Raw genomic sequence first — 20,453 nt, forward strand, 5'->3', positions numbered from 1 at the left:
AATAAAGTATAAACATTTGCATACAATGTTAATTGCTAGAAAATTGCTTAAGTTCAGTAAACAGAGTTTTAAATGTTTCATGTTTTGACAGTAGGCTGAAAATATGCTCATCTGTGGAAAAAAATGATCTACTAATTTTTAATTGATAAAACAAAAAAATAATTACACTAGAAGGAAATGGTTGGACAGAGTTGCAACTTTTCTTTGAAAGGCAAACTGTTTCACACCTCGAGTAAACACAAATGTATAAGGATACTGGAACAGTTTAAAACTTTTAGTTTAAGATGATGGTAAAAAAAATACGAACAGCAATAAATATTTACAAAAAAAGAATTCATTCGAACTACAGATGGTAAATGAGTGGGGAAAAAAGACCTTTTGAGATTAAGATTCTCAGTTTTCAGCTGTCTATTTTTATAATGTACACGATATAATCAAGAGTTATCTTTCAAGACTCAATTAAAGCAATTACAGCCTTATTGAAAGCCTGGTGAATTAAATGCATAGATATCAATGATTTCAGTTGACTTTGATTCTAAGCCTTATTTCGCTCTTTATGATTATTTTTTTCAGTTTTAAAAATCTTATTTCTTATGATAGAATTTTCAGAATGCAATTCCTTGCCCTTCCTCTGATTGTTTTTTCACTTGGCCAGTAGTATATCTTCATTTCTTCCATTTTCAGCTTTTCAGGGTTTTCTAGCAAAATCACAGTTTCAGAATAGATAAGAAATATTTATCTTTCTCCAGCCTGGATTATTCATGTTGCTGAGAAGCTCTTGAGAAACTCCTCAGGTTTTTCTAAGGAGAATTTCTCAAAATAGCTGCATGCGCCCAAGACTCTTGTGAAGATGCAGAGCAAAGAATGTGTAGTTGGGGTAGAAGGTGGGACATCATAGAGTGGTAAAAGGCAAGGGCAGTTCACAACTCTACTGGAAATACTTACTGCACGCCAGGAAGCCCAGAATTGAAACCTGTTAAATTCTCCAACTCCCATAACTTGTTGCTTCAGAGGGAGCATGCAGGATTAGAAAAAACCCCTTTACTTTTCTCCTTAATTTGTGTGTCAGTTTGAAAGTAAAGAAGTTGAGATATATGCAATATATGGTTGCAAACAGTATCATCCAACCTTAAAGCATATAACCTTTTTGCCCAAATTAGTAGCAAATTTAAAACTATAAAAAATGATTTAATGACTAAATTTTAATTTCAGTGTGAGAATTTGGTCGCCGGACCAGTTGTAAGCATCACAGTGACATTACTGTCTTCTTTGTGAGTATGTTTTCTAATTCTCAGATTGCTCAAATTTGTGTCTGTATTTGAGAACTTGAGCAAAAATAGGGCAAATCATGCTTTATTATTTTAGAATGAAATGCACCTTTCTTTGAGGATTATAGCAACAATTTACAAGTTCTAATGCAAGTACAAGAAAAAAACATTCACACTCTTTTTTTTTCCTTTATTTATTTCGTAGTCACTTTAAAATCCCCAATTTTTTTCACTTTAGTAACAGGATGACAAAAAAAGGAAATCTTCAAAGCACACTACATTTTGAGGTGGGTTGGCCATAAGGCTGTTTTTTATATCAGTTGATGTGTCAAGGGAAAAAGTCTTCCCTTCCCGCAGCTACCTGTCTCATTCCAGGACTTTATGCTGATTTATCAGTGAGCAAGGTGGACAGCTCACACATCTGGCTGTAAACTACTTGGGGTAGAGGAGATGAGCAGAGGAAGATTTGTCAGCATTGCCAGCATAAAACTGTGTTCACTTTTTTAGTTGAAGCGCAAAAGAGCAAACAGAATTGGCAGCACAGAGTGAGAGGACAGAACCAGAGCTTCTGCCTAAGGCTGATTTGGCTTATGCTGCTCCTAGAGCCTTACCTGCTCACGTCTGCAAAGTGCTTGCCCACTCTCATTATAAAGGGCAAGGGGACTGGAGTCTGCTCTCACTTGTAGTACTTAATAGCTGTGGGGGAGGATGCCATTTCTGGACTACTTCTTGACTAATACTTTAGTATACCTCTCACTTAACCCTCACTGATTGCTTTGTAAAGACAGCATCTCTAATTCTCAAACTGGATTCAATGAGTTGGAAAACACTATTGTTCTGTTTTCGTATCACTTGATCTGTGCTTTGTTTGAATGGCTCTACAAGGGGCAATGCACTGGAAGGTAAAGCCCACTACAGGTCTTGTATTGTGCATGATCTGCATAAAGTTCAATAAAGCTTTTGTTAAGGCACTAGCATTGCTTGGGGGGGAGGGGTGTGGTGGTGATGGTGGTGTGCGTGGAACAAAACAAAAAAACACTGAACAGCTTTAGCATATACAGTCTCTCAAGTGTATTTATATGTAGGGAGAGGATGTTAAGTATTTTGGACTGATGAAGTGTTCCTTATGTAAACTTGGGAAGTAAATGCCACTGTTTAGTCTGCTTCTGCTTTCACATGTTTTTGAAGACACTGTTTCAAACATGAAATGTTCCTATCTTCTATACTATGTATTCTGTTATAGTAGTCAAATGATCCTTTTAAAGTTACATTTCTACTTTTTAAAAAAGCAAATCTGTCTGTAAGATGGTTGTCATTTAGAAAAATCAGTAATATGCCTTGATGGAGGAAATAGCTTCTGCAAACTCATATAGCAAATGTGATTGATTGTCCTTCTTGGGGATAACTGGAGCAGTTTGGGTTATTAATGTGGAAAATAATAAACTTCAGAATATTTTATCTTATTTTCTGAAATATTACATGGAGGTTTGCAGAGTACATGAGATTTAGTTCTACTTTTACAGTGGGAAATGGTAAAATGTGCCAGAACTATCCATGAAGCAAATAAAATAAAGCTTTTAAAAGAAAGCTTTAGCTTATAGTATTTATAGGGCAAGTCAGTTACTTGAGAACAGTGAGTGCCAATAAATTAAGCTTAAGATGCGTTACAGATGGGACTGGTATGTTTTTTTCTCTTTAACTTCTTGGATTGGATTTGTGCCTGAAGAGATATGGTGACATATTTCATGAACTGAGCTATAATGATTTTTGGCTTGAAGTATTCTTCTACTTTAAAAAATACTTTAATTGCCTTAACACCATTCCTTTGTGATACTGTTGTTAGATCCAGGAGAGGAGACAAATATAAAATTATATCAGCAGCTGGTTTGGCAGTATAGAGCTTTTTGCTACTCCTCTGTCAAAGTACTTATAGGGATGCAATTATAATGGTATAAAAGGGCTTTTACAGGCACAGACTATTTCAACTTTACTGTAATAGACTATGCCTTTAAGAGCACATGATATGGTATTGTAAGCTTCATCTAGATTTGAACAACTTTCCATGTATCATGAGTCTTAGTAACCAAAGTAAAGCCTGAGATACACTCAAGAAGTGTAGATTTTCTAACACAGGTGATGTCCATTTTTGCCTACAGTGATGCTTTTTTTCTGGAAAAGCTCTTATGTCTAAAGTATCTTGATATAGTAATTTCTGTTGGTCATCTTCAGGCCTGGAGAGGATTTCTGAAGATGAAAAGGATGCATAAAAGAACTGAGAAAGAAGTAAGTAAATCAACTGTAATAGCCACAATTTAGAAGAACATAATTTTTAAGCTACTTTTTAATGTCTGAAGGAAAAGTTTATTCATAGAAACAAAAAACTCAAAAAGACATAATTTGAAGTTAGTTTCTGAAAAATCCAGGTATAGATTAGTCTAAGAGGTTAAAATTAAAAAGAGAAAGATGTATTTGGACAATGAGCTGTGACAGCTGTTATTGCTCTTGCCTTTTTTAAGCATATGAATAGAAAGGTTGTTTATGAAAGTGGCTTGGCCTAAATGTTGCTTCAGAATTTGTGCCAAATTCTTAAATGAATTCTTAAGATACTTTGGGCCAGACTCTGTCTTCTTGATTGTCTGGGTGGCTTCTACTGATTTTAATGAACATTGCATGTTTTATTTCAAGAACAAAATTGGTCTTCTGGTACTGAGTTTGTTTATATATGAATGTGTAAGCAGTTTTTGGATACTTGAAGAATACATTTGTCAGATGCATTCAAACTTTCATGGCCTTTCCATTAGGCAATTGTAAAATGCAGGAGAGAGGTATTATATTTCTTCACAGTCAGACATTATTAAGATTTTTTAGTAGTCAAATCTGGAAATATTCTTCATTCTTGTGTATCAAAACGTTACTAAAAAAATTTTGTACTATTCCCTAAAAAGGGTAGTTTCTAGTGATTTGATTTGTAATAATTGGCATTTGCAATAAAGACAATATATCTATTTTATGTTACTGGTAATTCTGTAAACAGTTTCAGCGTACTAGCAGTTTTGCCTCTAGGCAGTGACAGTTTTACACGGTGGTAGAAAACTTTTATCTGACTGTCTTGTGGAGATTAGGGAAAATAGAGAATTAGTTTTTTATATACATTATCATTTGATGCATTTATTCAGACAAATATAGGGTGGTTACTCTAAGGTGCTTATAATATTAACCTCTAGCCATTTGCCCAAAGAAGTACTCTGGAAAATATAAAAAGAATAGGGCAGTTTCTTTCAATAAGCAGAAACTGGTGTCTTGGTGGTTTCATTCATAGACCAAAACATATTTGAGATGTTACAGCAATTGAAAATTATATAAATTCAAATTGGGTTGAGGAAGTAAAAATCACGTAACAAATGTGACTGGTGGTGAAACAAACCACATTATATTTTATGTCTTCTACAGAAGTCTATTCATGACTAGTTTCCTATCTGCCTTTCTGTCTGTGTGTTCTTATATTTAAGAAATAGAATACAGCCATGGCATTATAAATGTCTGCCTGAAATACTTGTTACTGAAGTAATCTGTTTTCAGTAATATTCTGAAATATTACAGTTGTTGGGTAAGAAGTGGTTACTCAACCCTGTAATCCCACTATAACAATCAAATTAACAATACCCTGATCAGTGGTAGGACTTAACTTGAGATTCAGGCAACTGAATTTTTAATTTTATACAGTTATTATGTGATGGAGCTATCCAGACCCACTCTGTTGCCAATAGGGATCAAGTTAGTATTGTCAGTAACCTCCAGAGAGGTAGGTATATCTCCCTATAGGAGACACTGAGTGGTTCTTCACATGCCATTGACTGTATTGACTAGATCTCATCAGCTGATGGGAGGTTAAGTCCCTGTCTCACCTGTCAACATGCAACTTAATTGTCTGAGACTGAATCCTGCAGAAGGGCTGTATTGTTTTTTACACAAGAGCACCTGGTTCTATTTGAGCTTCTTTAGACATTTGGGGGCACTCATGTGGAGCTAGCAGGTGTGACAGATACATAAAGAAAAGGTTTGGCTTTCGGGAGTAGCAGCTGTTGCCATACTGTGTGTTATATTGGCCATAGGTTTCTGTGAGTGGACAATGGTCTTTCGTACTTTCTTTCCTGATGTTTGGTTTCAGAAGGAGAGTTTAACTCCTGAAAGAAAATCCCTAATGCATTTCATTATGAAAGCTATATATATTTCATTATAAAAGCTATATATAGCTATATAGAAAACAGTGGTAATACCCTGACTGAATAAAAAGCTGCAGTATATTATTACACATTAATATACCCTCAAGGATGTACTTCAGTCCTTACAGATGACTTCACACAGAGAGGTTTGCAGGACTGTTTTTTCTCTCCCCTCCCCCTTTCCTATTTCCCTCATCTGTTGCCATTGTTTTCTTTCTTCCATTTGCACGGAGTCCTCCAACCTGCCATCTTGCCACTACTGCCTAACCTAACCCTGTTTTTTATTGAGATGAGTGGTAAAAAATGACATCCAGTTAGAGCTGCTGCAACTCCGGAACTCTCAGTGAAGATTTTTCAGGATTGTCAAGTTTTGCAGTTTACAATGACAGTAACTACAGAGCAGCTCACAGGTACATGCTCTCTATACAAAATTGAGCATTCTGGTACTCTTATGTAGACCATGAGATTTAGGATGCCTCTGAGCAATCAGAGGGAGTCAGTTCCTGAGGTTGGTGGGCACCTGCAGTCTGTGCTGATGTAATCTGGAATTATGGCTTCTGGTTCAGCCCCTTTGGCTATACTTCATTAACTAGTGTGCATTTCCTTGCATATATTTGCATAAAAAGGCAAGCTATCCATTTCATCTGTCAGCATAGAATGCTATGCAAAGAGCTGACTTCAAGATAGTTGTTTTCTAGGGTCTTAATACCAACATGTTCCCATAATCTTACTCTCAGATTCCTCTGAGAGCTTGCTCAAGAGTCCTGTTAAAATGAATGGCAGAGAACTAGTTAAAGCATTATATATCCCAAATGTCCACTTTAAATTTTTTTACTGTGCTATAGCATCACCTTTATCATGCTTTTATTTCATTTCAAAGAGTCATAGAATCATTTAGATTAGAAAGATTGAGTCCAAGTGTTAAAGATCATTTCATCAGTTTTACATCTGCACACCATGATAGCTCACTTCAGGATGACTAGAAGTATGTTACTATCAGTCTTTTCTTTTACATATTGCAGTTCACAATGGGAAAGATCAGTAAGTTTGAATAATGTTAGAAATCAGTGGATAATTAATTAAAATACTCAGCTTTCAAGCTAAAGTTAAAAAAAAAAAGGACGCCTCTTCAGCCACAAATCTAGAACACTTTTTTTTAATTATATGTGGCAGTTAAATTTCATATTTAAGAACTTTAGAAGAATTTTGGTTGCCCAATTATCAACCTAAGTTTATACAATGAAGAAATGTGATGATGCCTGTTTGAGCTGCAGAGGTGAACTACAACATTCATGTATGCTGAAAGCAGAATGTGCCCCTGTGGTGCAGTCTGTGACAGTCTGGACAGACAAATTGTCTTCCCTTCTGTCCTGGAAGTGGAAATGGCCAATAGTCTGTCCCAGACTATGGCCAAGGAAAATGTATCCAGCTCAATTCTTTCAGCAGAAGCCTGAGGTTTGATTTAACAGTTTATGTCCTATGACAGTTTAATCAGAACTATTTATTTATTAACTCCGCTGCCAGTTTGTCCTGCTTACCTCTCAACACCATAATGTTAACCTTTATTACTCAGCCTTGGAGGGAAAATCAGATATTAGTTGGTTTTTAGACTGTGGTTTTATGGCTGGCTTAAGCTGTTGTAAGTGCAGGCTCGCAGATAAAGAGGTGTTTACAGACTCCTCTCTCTTTCCCTTATGCCCGTGTCCCCAACCCAGACAGCCAGTTTTTATGAGGCTACCTAGCGAGCTGAATGGGAAAGTTTACTTAGCGAAAAACTGGTCAATTTTTCATTTAGAGTGCCTCTTTTAGCACATTTACGTCCAAAGAAGTGTTCACATGTACGTCCAAAGGGCAGTTCTGGACTGCCCCTTTTGGTGGCATTAGGGATTTAAATTTGCTTATGCTCATCACATAAGCATAACCCAAAAACCCCACAACAATTAGAGATAAAGAAATTTAGCATGGATGTGTAGTCTTTCTTGCTTATGTGTAGCATGCACTGAAAAATAATAGAAGGGAAGGCATTTATTTAATAACTTTTGAACGAATTAATTTGAAACAAGATAGCTGTTTTAGTTTACTTTGTTTAGATTTCTTTTTCACCCCTCAACTAATATGTGAAACTATCTAAACTTTAAGGTATTTCTAAGCAGTGTTTATTCTATGAATTATCATGTAAATTGATAGATTTTTACTCATTTTGATGTTTCAGTAGACTCTGTTAAGACACATGAAGAGATTGTTGTGAAAAGGATTCACAATATCTCTTTTTACAAAAGATTCAATGGATACAATAGGGTTTCTGAAAATAGGACAGAAAAACATTGTGTGTGTATTGGGAATATACTTGAAAAATCCAAGATAAGTGTAGAACACTTAATGGAGTTTCCTGTTACATTCTGGCTTTTTCTTCTTGTTGTGCTTGGGATTAATGGAATTATAGCTTCTACTTTTATAGAATTAAGCAATATTTCTGTTACATATGATCCTAGATCTTTTAGAAGCACGGTATTTCTTATTTGTTATTGCCCATCATCTTCACTGGTTTTAGGTTTTTTGGGGGTTTTTGGTATGAATGTTTACTGTGAAATTTAAAAAAGTGCAAGCTTATTGCCTTTAGATTTTTTTTTCCCTTCTTCTCACAAGTTTGTATCATCAGTCTGCTTTAGGTCTGATTTTAGGAATAGATTTTCCATTAAAGCAACAAGTATAACTCTGAGTACACTGAAAACATTCTGGACTTACTGTTATTAGATTGATTGGTCTATCACTGAGGTGGACAAGAGATATATTTAAAACTATTTAGGCCAAGCAATAGAGTGTACATGCTTCAGAGTAGGGGATTAATTTTTTTTTTTCCAAGAGAACCTCCTTTTGATTTTCCTATTCTTTTTCCTCCCCCTTTGCCATAACTGGTTGAAGAGGCATGCACAGATGCCTGCTGCCAGCGTGTGATACTTAACCTGACCGCCAGACCAGCCTCACAAAGGAAGGCTTTTCAGGTCCCCCAGTGAAACAACCACTGCATTTTATTATGGCGTGAAATTAGAAATGAAAAGCCCTATGGCTCTTGCTGTTTAGTAATGCGGAATATGTCGTTTCAGATGGTGATGGTAGTGCTGGGAGGGAAACAGAAAACCAGGGGAGAGAAACAAAGTAACGATTTAGACAAAGAGGGCCCCCCTTTTTTTGGTCGTCTCTGATTGTTCAGTGGTCTATAAAACCATAGAACTGTGGTGGATACAAGCAAAAAGAACATTTAGTTGCGGCTCTCTCATTCAGAAATGTATGTGTGAATTTGCAGGGTGATGTATAAGTCGAGTCATCTGTTATCAGAAGAGTTCACTAGTTTAACTCATTTATAAAACAGCAACAAAAAAATTGACTTTGCTTGGAGAGAGCAGTACTGCTCTGACAGACACTTTAAGTTGCACAGCAAGATGGTGTTTATAACAAGACTGTGTGTGGTTTTCTGAAGCTGCCTTGTAACAGATTGGAAGGGGAAAGTGCCAGCTTGAAGAGGCTTTCTCTTGTCTGTTTAAGATTAAAAGAATTATGTTTTCTCAATGGAAATTCTTTACATGTATAAAATGTCAAAATATTTATGCTCACTTTTACTTTAAAAGTATTATGTAATCACTAAATCAAATGGTCAACTATTAGAAAATGAAAAGGCAGTTTATGAGAGAGACATTTTAGAACATAAGATGGGCTTCTTTTTTATAGAGTCATTTATGTTGGAAAAGACCTCTGAGATCATCAAGTGCAACCGTAGAGTTATCCATGAGCTGATCACTATCACTACTGCCTGAAACAAATGGCGAAAGCCCATCTGCATTTCTAAGATCTGGAGGGGAAAAGCTGTTACATTTTGCAGACCCATGTTGTTAGCAGTAAATATTGCTGTTATTTTTACTATATTACCCTCTTTGGACCCTATCCATGTGGAAAGGGTGGCAAGGAACAGTGGCCTAGAAACAGTAGGAACATACAGGTGGAAATGTTCTTACTATGTTGCTTACTATCTAAGTTCCAGATGCAATCTTGGAGAAGCTTTAAAAACAGAAAGAAAAATTTTTCATGATTGATCCATGATAGATTGGTGGAACAGATGCAAAGATGAAAAATCAGTTTATTGGTAAACTGCAGGACTGCAACCTGAAGAAAGAAAGTCAAACAGAGAAGTAAAACTGCTACTGTTGTTTAATTTGGGTAGCTCATTTCATTGTTCATTAATACAGTAGCTATGCTGCTGAAGAATGTAAGCAAATAGCACAGAAAGAAGCAGGAAGGCACTAAGCAATTAAAGCTATTAGCACTATGAGAAGAATTCTATTACAGGAATCTTCTTAACCTTTTTAGACTGTATCACTCTTCATTTGATTTAAAATAATCTCTGCACTTTGCTACAGTATATATCTTGTGTCCACACTATTGCTTCAGGCTTGACTTGCTGCTTCATAGCATTTTACCAATGCTGCACCTTATATCTTGACAGGTGAAAATTCGGAATGTGGAGATTTAGAATAAGGGCTAGGAAGAGTTTTGAAAAAAGAGAACTAGTTTGCACTTGATGCAGCACATAAAAGCAAGGCAACAGAAGAATAAGAAAATGTTCTTTGAGGCAGCAGTTTGAATAGGGATAATTAGAACAACAATTTTAAGGCCAGAGTGGGTTAGTAGAGGAATCAAAGATGTGAAAAGAGGAGAAAGTGAGAAAGACTATTACCTCTGTAGCAAAGCAATGCTGGTGGAATAACTACTGCACTGAGAAAGAGCCAAAATATTTGTACCTATTATAAGCATTTCAAAAGAACTTCAGGAGGATCAGAAGTGCTGCTAGGGCATGCCCCTTCAAGGTGAGAAGTTGACATTTAAGGCTCTTCTCTAGAGATGATCTCATTGTTTATACAAGATGAAACGGCTTCAACAGGAGAGAGAAAGATCCATCAAATACTCTATGCTTAGGGGATTCATCTTGAATGTAGGAGGTTTAAGTTCAATTTCATGTTTCAAAATCAGGCAAAATAAGAGCTCAGAGTTGTTTCTTTGGTGATTGTGTTAAGCTTTAGGCCATGAGGCGGGAAAAGAGAAGAAAGTACTTGTCCTGGTTTCATCTGCTGGTACAAAACCCTGGAAACAAATTTTGACAAGAACTGGTCAGGAATGAACTAATGTTTGGGAGCCAATTTTCTGTTGACATCGATGGCCATTATTTTGGCTTGGTAACAAAGAATAAAAACATGAAAAGAATTCTAGGATTATTCTGTCCTTTTAAACAAACACTTCTGCTGGCAAAGTTTGACATGCTAGACAACTAAGCTATACAGATAGATACCAAGCTGTCAGTGTTGAAAGTTGTTTTCACTTTAAAAGGATTGTATTTGAAACTGCTGCATTTCAGCTACAGTGTGATGATATGACTTCTTTTTTTTTTTTCTTTTTTTTTTTTTTAATAGTAATTTGCTTTCCAAATATTTTATGTCAAAACAGTTCCTTTTTTTTTCAACACCTTCAGTAATTCTCACCTTCAGTACACCTTTTCTAGTAGCTTTCAGTTCCTGTTTGATTTTGGGAATTAACAGCAAAGGCTACATGGGCTTTAAGAATATTTGACCTGAAGTGCTTGGCACGGGTCTTGGTATTTCTGATGCCATAATTTTAGGAACAAATCCTGCAATGCTACTCTGTATATGTAAAGGTCTGTCAGACTTAACTGATACACTGTGACTAGCCCTTTCCCTCTCTCTATTCCAGGAAATATTGGTACTGATCCTAAGTCATAAGGTTTCCTATATTTGCGTAGGGTATTGAAAGCATTCAGTAACTCAAATTGCTAACACCTAGAATTGTGATACTGGCAGTCCTGATGCTGTCTACTGAAATGAGGTGGATAATTAAAAAAAATTAAATGTTTCAAGCTCATGGTCTTGTTAGATAACAACAATTGCTCTTCTGAAAATTTCCTTTACTCTAAGTCCTAATTTGATATTAGTAAGTTTGCATAACCATGGAGAGTGCTAATGCCTATCCATTAGTCCCTCCACACCCAAGTAAAATAAATACATATTGAATGCAGCTATTTGCTATAGCAGTTTAAACTGTACTACTCAACTTTGCACCCAGCAAATTTCTCAGAAATGTTCCATTCAGCTCTGAAATAACCATTCAAATGACCAGACCACTCTCCAAACTGCTGATAAGAGATAGAAGACGGTTGCACCTAAAACTGCTGTAGTTTGCTTCACTGTGTTTCTAAACCTTGTAAGAGGCTGAGTAAACAGAGCTGTAGTCAAGGGTTTGTCCACCTCTCTGCTCAAATAGCAGAATAGAGCTTCAAAGAAACATATCAGTATGTTGTCCTTCTCTTACTTATCTGGATATGATTTTGAACATGTTTTTTTTTCCCCGTGTCCTTCAGAATTTGTAATTGGAAAATACTATAGATGTGTTCTGCCTGGCTTGGTGAAGTGAAGGTTGTAGTGGTTTGCTGTGAGACACTGACAGTCCCATCTGCAGAAACACTTTCCATTTATTGAGAACACACTGCTTGAATGTGAAACCAGAAGTCAAACTGTTTAATCCTGGTTTGGAAATATAATTTTAAAAAGTATTTCTTATCTAAAGCAGGTGATGTGTCATAAGTTCTATATTTCACCTGCAGGTTATATACTTAGATAAGAGCTATTAAAAATAAATCTCAGTTATCATATGCTTTCTCTCTCCATTATACAGTTTTGTTATTCTTTTCATAAGGGATATACCAAATTCTACCAGGAAATAGAACTCTCATTCCTATTGACTAAGACCAGTGCAGAATGGCTTATATTCCCTCTTACTTTCCGATGTTAGAACTTAACAAAAAATGCTGTTTTCTCATAATTTAACCCTTGATACTTTTAATGGCAAATTGCTCTGGATCAGTTCCCATGTGAATTAACCAGAAAACTCTCTTATGGTGTTAGCCTCAGATTAATCCCAATCCCTGCAGGTACACCCTGTGTGATGTGCTATAATGTGATGGTTGCTGTGTGGTTGCTGTTCCCTGTCCTTATCAGTTCCTAACTGCTCCTGTTGGACCCTGGAGTTTTGTGCTGCACTGTTTTACCTTACAGTTGAAGAGGATTTAGAATATTTAAGGTAGCTTTAACTGCACCTTCAATAGAGACACCATTCCTGTAGTTTCCATGCCAGCCATTTTGTTGTTACTTTGATATAGATTTAGTAGAATTCTAAAAAATAAAAGCATTCATCTGTCGTAAAGCATATGGTTACACTGTCTGAATGTTGATTACAAATAGAGGATTTTTCTTTTTCTTTGCCTATATATATACATATGTATATACACTTTTATTAATTAGAGTAAATTAGTACCTGCAGATGATAACAAATTCCACCTGTTCCTTTTCATCTACCCTACTACAGTCCACATCAGGATGTCATCAATATCAAACAACAAAAAACACATTTCAAGAAATCTAAAACCCCTCAATTATTTAAAACCTAAGACCTGGCTTTCATTCAAAACCAGCTCTACAATTAGCAATACTTTCAGACAGTATCAGCTGGGTTCCCAGTGTACATGATAATGTCACAGAATAACCCCAACTGTAACTAATTTAATTAAGACTTGATCCTGGAATACAAAAGCACTCCTTTTCACCAAATCATGATGCTCACTGACCTACAGGAGAGAAAACAGGCAACACAGACAGGAAACCTTTTTCTATCATTTAACCCTTTTGTTTATTCAGTTACAAGGGAAATATATTACTAGTGTAATTCTCATGAGAACCTCCTTAACGTGAACAGAGGAGTAACTCCAGGTAGCCACATGAAACTTCTATTTTACATAAAAGAATATGTTTCAGAGTTATTCCTATTAGATTTTTTAAAACTTTAAACAGTTTTAAAGATACATAAACCTACATTAAATATAAGTGAGTTTTAGGAAGTGGTTGTGGTTTAAACTTAGCTTATAACTAAGCCCCACACCTCCACTCACTCAGTTACCCCCTGATGGGATGTGGGAGAGAATCAGAAGAGTTAAAGTGAAAAAACTTGTAGTTTGAGATAGAGACAGTTTAATATAGGTAAAGGAAAAATTGTGCATGTGAGCAAAGCAAAACAAGGAATTCATTCACTGCTTCCCATGGGCAGGCAGGTGTTAGGCATCTTCAGGAAAGCTGGATTCCATCACATGTAACAGTGACTTGGGAAAACAAATGCTATCACTCTGAATGTCTTCCCCTTCCTTTTTCTTCCCCTGTCTTTATATGCTGCACATGACACTGTACAGTGTGGGATATCCCTTTGGTCAGCTGGGGGCAGCTGTCCCAGCTATGTCCCCTTCCAGCTCCTTGTGCATCCCCAGCCTGCTCACTGGTGGGGTGGGGTACAGAAAATGATCCTGTATGCAGGTGTATTGCTCAGCAGTAACAAAAACATTTCCAGCACAAATCCAAAGCATAGCCCATACTAGCTACTGTTAAGGAAATTAGCTCTATCCCAGGCTAAAACCAGCACAGAGCTAAAATGTCACACTGATTTCTAAAAAGTTGACAATTGGTGCTCTAATGATTCAGTCTGCTATTGAGGGATTAGAGAGAAAAGAGTCAGAGAAGCAAGAGACTGACAAGGAGGTGCTTGACCTGTTAGGGCGTGCGAGCACCTGAAGTTTCTCATACCTGAAGTGCTGCAGTGCACTTGATCACTAGGAAAGGTGCCCACAAGCTTGAGCGTGATACCATAATACACTTGCAAGGAGAAGTACTCAGATGAAGCCTTTAAATCAGTCAAACTATTGAGCATGGGTTTTGGAGAGCATCGAGAATGATCTAGTGTGGAAATGAGATGCACTTACCTGCCTATGTAGGATTCTTCACTCTTGAGTGCCTGAAATTCTCACTGCATATAGATTCTGTTCACCTGAGCTTTTCATTTTGTAACATGCAGTCACACCTGTGCATTCTGGGTCAGTAGACTGCCCATACCTTAGTGCTGGTCAGAGATTGAAACTGGAGATTAAAAAAAGTAGAACAGGGATCTTTAAAAGAATTTGTCTAACTTCAGTTTCAGAACCACACACCTCTTTCATTTGAATATTCAGAATTCAAGTAAGTCGCCTTGAATCTACAGAAGGAAAATACCCATCTTAAAGTTTAGGAGGACATGCATAACCACAGAAAGTTGAGACACAAATGTATAAATAGTTTTTTATAAAATAAATTGACAAAAATTAAGCACATTCCTGAAATGGGTAGCCAGAGTCCTTCAGATAGATTCATTGGTCTCGTCCTAGGATGCTTTTCTAATCTTTCACTGCAAATTGTTAAAGAGTTGTGATTCTTACCTCTTTATATGCGTAATTAATATTCTCCTGTTACGCTAAATTATTTCCATATAGATGTAGCTTTTAGAATTACACCATGTCCTCCTAGATGCAGAAGTACCAAGTCAGAATTATGTGTCATATTAGAGAGTTTAATTTGGTCTTTGGTTCTAACAGTAACATAAGTATGGATATTTCTTTTTGGCATTAATAAATGAGATGTGTCTTCTAGTAAGAGAATGTTTGAGGAATGGGGTTTTTTGTGTGTATGGATCTTTTGGAAAAATATAATCCAGAAGTAATGGGAGATTTTTTTTAATTGGTGAGGTAAATTTTTTAAAAAATTATAATCTTCCTGATTCGTGTCATTAGTTTTATCATGAGAAATAGTTTCAGTAAACTCATCCTGCATCTCATGACTCTTACAGTAAAGAAGAAAAGTGGTAGTTTAAACTGTTCAAAAGATAGTGTGTTCTGTGATGTGATATTGCTAATACCTGATATTTTTTACCAAGCTAGCATGCTACTGATTGGTTTGAACTGGATAAATATGTAACTGTGCATTTACGATTCTGAAATCAAAACATTGCATTCTTCAGACATCTCACAGTCCCATCTTTTAGAAACAGAAAGTAACAGTTTCTGTTCCTATTTGTAAACAGCAGATGAAGATTAAAAAAAAAATCTCAAAATAACTATTTCTCTCTTGCTGCCTGTTTCTGTTTTGCACTGTGTTTACTGCCACTGTGCTGAGAATTCCAAATTCAAAATCACTTTTCTCCTGGTTCCTTTAAGTGCAGTTGTAATTTAAGCATACACATCACAAAATTATTCTCTCTAAAACTAATGAACACAATATTCTTCTTTGACTTTGGTTAAATTCCTCACCCTAAGAATGTTCTCTGCTTCGTGCCTGATAGTGAGCACATGCATTTTTCTGGTACTTCCTCATGACATGGTAGATTATTAGGAAAGATGTTTGTTCCTTTTTTTTTTTCCAACCATCTAAGATCCATTTAATTAAGTTCCTTAGGACAGCAAAGCACTTAAATATATGTTGTAAACATAAGCCATTCATTTCTGACCTTGCTGTTGGGAACAGCAGGAATGATGAATGATAATGAAAAGAGTAATTACATTCCAGCTATAACTCTTAGATTCCATTGTTTTTACAACAATTTGCATATGACTTGGTTTCCACTCTGATGAAGAAAAAAGCCTGTTTAGACAAAAATACTGTAGGTAGACTCTTCTACTCTGAAATAAATAATTTTTTGCTGTTTAAATAGTTATAAATATGTCATATGCAGCTATTTAATTTAAATATAATGTTTGAATAAATATACAGCATTTGAATGAGTATGTATTTCAATACTTAAGCGAAGTTTTGCAATTCATTAGACTTTGAAAAGTGCTGTGTTGGTGTAAATCTTTCCCATTCAGGTCAAAGGCATCCTTTCCTAAGAAAAAGTATTAATAAGCTATTTTGAAGATCCCTTCACTAACTAATGTAAATGGCATGCATCATATGCTAATCTCCTAGCTGCTTTATTTATAGATTAAAAATTAGAACAGGAAAGACTTCTCTAATATGGCCCTTAACTGCAAATTTTTTAAAAAAGATGAAATAAAAACCATGACCCAAAATATTTTAAAGCAATAGCAATCCTTTTTCATTGAGTGAAACAGTACTTTGCTCTTATTCCTAATTCTATGCGGTCCAAGCATCAACAGGCCTGTAGTAGAGTGCTTACTATTAGCAGTCCCTTTGGCTTTTGATTGAATTGTTTAGTATGAATATCAACTCCACAGCAGTCTGGATGAAAAAGAAAGCCTGCAACTTCCAGATTTAACCACTAGAGATGATGAAATAAGCACTTGAGGAGGATTTGATTTAGCAAGGCCGGTGTGATTGGCACCCCTCACCCTCTGATGAGTGCTACTGGCCTGTCATGACTGGTTCAGTGTTGTGTTTCACATCTTGTCCTGGCCCAGCAGTACACCACCTGTGTGGTAGTGCCAGGGCAGGGGGCAGCAGTGGCTCCAAGCCACCAGGTGTCTGCCAAATGGACTGCTGGGATGCTTCCTGTGCCACTGCTCTGCTGCCTGCTGGTGGTCTGCCATCGTCGTGCCTAAGCTTACCTTCTGAGGGCAGGTGGCTATGTCTGCAAGGTGGTTTTTATTACACAAAATAGAGTCCAAACCAACTGCCAGCTGCTGCTCTGCCTACAGTCTTCCTTGTCCTGGATAGAGGATTTCAGTATCTTTTTAACAGACACACACATTTACACTAATCCAGAAAACCTGAATGTGTTTCCCTGCTGGGCGGGACTAGTTTTCTCATTAGTGTTTTACGTATGTTGAAGCTGTTGAAACTGTTCTTACTGGTGAGAAATACTGTATGCTTTCCTCTCAGATGTCAAGGCTAAGCTAAACAGAAGCAGAATAGCTCCTGTTGATCCGGTCAACAGGGTCAGTTGTATTGATATTATTAGAAATGTAAAGTTCAAGATGTATGCATTATTCTATGAAGACTTGGATTTGAGGAAACAGATATTAGTGTCACTAGTTCTCACTCACATTTTCTTGATTTTAATTTTTATTATGTATGGAACAATACCTGTCACAAAACCTTCAACTGCTTTTCATGTAAGGCCCAATTCTTCTTTTTCTTGAGACAATTTTCAACTTTGTTCTTCCCTCGAATAGATGGTCTAAAAAGGGGGGGAATCCATAGTGGAGGGATAAATGTTTTACTGCTGTACTGTGCAGAGCACTGCAAAATATATGTTCTTGAATAGTCTCATCTTGATACACATTCATAGCAAACAATGCCAGAGATGAGGAAAAACACAACCCATCCCTTGCAGATAAAAGATACATTTCAGAGTGGCCCATGTAAATGGGATGCAAAAGTCTAACAGAATCAGACAGGCTACAGTTTGTGAGGACAGAGAGTTTATTGGAAAGCTGACTGGAAAAAGACAGATTTATGTACATGATAGCCCTTCTTCAGAGCTAGCATGTATATAACACTTTGGATTTGGAACACATTTCCATCTTCATGTAAGAAACATCAGGAGAGCATTCTTAGAAGAGAAAAAGGTATCTCTCTACCTGAGATTATTGCTGTTCAGAGGATATAGCTCACCAGACAGTGGGGGGTATCTCAATATCTCAGCTGATTTACAGTTTAAATCAAGGATTCAAAGGTGAGACCTGGATCCAAGCTTTCCAGTGTTTCCAGCTACCCGCTTTGGGGTAACCTCATAATATGGTAGCTAAGAGGATCAATGCACAAACCTCAGTGCTTGTGAAGTGTTCTCATCTTTGTCATTGCAAGGTTAGTAACAACCTTTTTAGTAAGACAGTTCCAGACTCTTATACTGCAAAATTTCTGCCTCCTAGCAGTTGTTCTTAACCAGCAGAATGGTACAGCCCCACTAAAGCTGGGCAGTCAACTCCTGCAGCTGCCCATGGTGCTAGGCTGGCCCAGGGCACTGAGGACTCCTCATACAGCAGGAGTAGAGAGATTTTTTTAGTGTATGTATAGGTAAGAGCGTGTACCCTAATCAGAGCCTGTAAGAGACTGTGGAAGTCTCTTGAGTGGCTGCATCATCTGTTTTCCTTGACATATTCTGAGAGCAGTTGGATGGAATTCAGGATACTGCTCAGCCCTGGTTCATTTTCTCCTTTGAAGTGTAGGAGTTGAGATGCCCATTATCTCTGCTTGCCCTGAGGCAGGAGATGCTGGAGCACAACTGAAAGTAGCCTGGGCTGTTCTGTGTTATTATTGAAAGAGAGCAACAGCCAGATGGCATCAAGTGCTGAAGCTTACTTACATTGCAGATAAAGACATCCTGGTACAAATGCAAGAAACCATCTGAATTGTACAGTATCTTGGTATTTCCTTCCAGGAGCACCAAGTGCTTTGCTCTATAGCCTGCAAGTCAGCATGAACTTGGTCTTAGTTGTCAGCTCAAGATTGTGGATATGCTGGTTTAGATACACTCTCCATGGCTGCACAGCAGTGCAACAGTAATTCAGAGAAGGCAAGGACATGGTAATCCTGACAGCCTTGGGGATCACTGACAAAGTCCCAGAATGGTCAAAATATCTCCTATTTTGTCTTTACACCATTTATACCTCAGTGATTTTTGGATTAAATCCATCAAAGCAGGAGAGTTGTAAAATGACATGACAGTGGAGTTGGGCTCAAATTTGTGGTAACTATTCCACAGGAGAAACAATACTCTGGAATTAATTAAACTTGCTGACTTCAGTGACATTTTATAATGTATCCTTCTAATTATTCTGTATACAACACACTGTGAATTTTGAAGAGCTAGAAATTGAGTCTGGAATACCAAAATATATATAAAGAAAATGCTTTAGTGGTATTTTTCTTCCCAGAAATACGTAACCTCTGTGACTAATGGTTTTATTATATTTTTAGGCTATGTTGATAGTAAGAAAAATGCTTAATGTTGGTTTTAGTACATTAATCTACAGGTGTCCAGCCAAGATTCAGCCTATATGTATTCATACTTGATTTTGAATAGCATAAATCTAATCCAATCTAATGCTATGTATAAGAGAAATTATATAAATATTGCGTTGCATGTCAAAGGCCTTTCCTTTTGGTACAATAATATCCTTCTGCTGTTACCAGAAGGAGTAGGTGTTATTAACCACCAACAATGTCAATATTTTCCAATATCTTATGTTTAATAAAGGAAAAGTTTTCTGGATGTGAACCTGAATTTATGTTTCAGCTACAGTAAATGCTCTTAATGGTGTGATTTTTCTTTATGCTATGCTGTGAAGCTTAACTCTGGTTTGCAGAGTTTAAATCTCAGCTCTCTGTATAACCATTGCAGTAGAGGTTGAAGGTGAAGTAATGGTAATATGGTACTTGAAATAGAGTGGTTTTGCTAACAGACCAGTGAACATTGTCTGTTTATACAGAAATAGTGTTTAAACCTCTGCTGGGTTTACTCCATAGCTTGATGAAATAGTTTCTCGCTTGGGTAGGCAGTGTGCCCGTCTGATCTTTAGTCTGGTTGCTGAGGAGAAGATATAACTTTCTGTACTTTTGTACTTTCACTACTTAGAGTATTGCTTTTGACATTGTCTCTGTGATCCAGTGACATGGTGTTAAATGGTACTAAGACCTCGATTCAGTAAGTTGGAAAATAGGATGCTATAATAAACAAGTGAGATGATTGCCTTGTACTGTAAGAAATACTGAATATGTTTCTTGTGTTGTCATCATGGCTTGTCGTGACCTTGCTCTGACACCATGACTCAATGACACAATCTTTTCCCCAGGAGAAGTGGATTATTAACTTCCTGTAGGCCAAACAAACAACTGGAAAAGAAATGGGGTTATTTATTTCATTCTCTTCAATGTGGTTGTTTATTTCATTCTCTTCCTGACACTTCTCTGCCTCCTGACTCTTCCTAGTGCCTGGAGCCCTGCAAAGAGTCCTGGGACCTGAAGAAAAACCATTGCCAAAGCTTCTGTGAGGTACGTCAGCCCAAGGGCACGCTTTCTCGCTTTGTTCTAGCAATCTCTTTAATTTAAATTATTAGCTTCATGGAGCCAGCTGAAAACCATGGGATTTTTAC

General features: G+C 36.8%; 1 protein-coding gene across 3 annotated transcripts in view; it reads left to right on the forward strand.

The window, feature by feature from the left end:
* ANOS1 (anosmin 1) overlaps positions 1-20,453 on the forward strand; it is a 133,173-nt gene that overhangs the window by 50,218 nt on the left and 62,502 nt on the right. For 2 of the 3 annotated variants that reach the window (XM_051794936.1, XM_051794935.1), the window contains exon 3: positions 20,290-20,352. In XM_051794936.1, coding sequence (XP_051650896.1) covers positions 20,290-20,352 — 63 coding nt within the window. Of the gene's footprint in view, positions 1-17,152; positions 17,210-20,289; positions 20,353-20,453 lie in introns of those variants that run through there. The other variant, XM_051794937.1, reaches the window with a different exon arrangement.

Source organism: Manacus candei, unplaced genomic scaffold, assembly GCF_025592945.1.
Source record: "Manacus candei isolate 608988 ecotype Guabito, Panama unplaced genomic scaffold, ASM2559294v1 h1tg000041l, whole genome shotgun sequence".
Lineage (NCBI taxonomy): Eukaryota > Metazoa > Chordata > Aves > Passeriformes > Pipridae > Manacus > Manacus candei.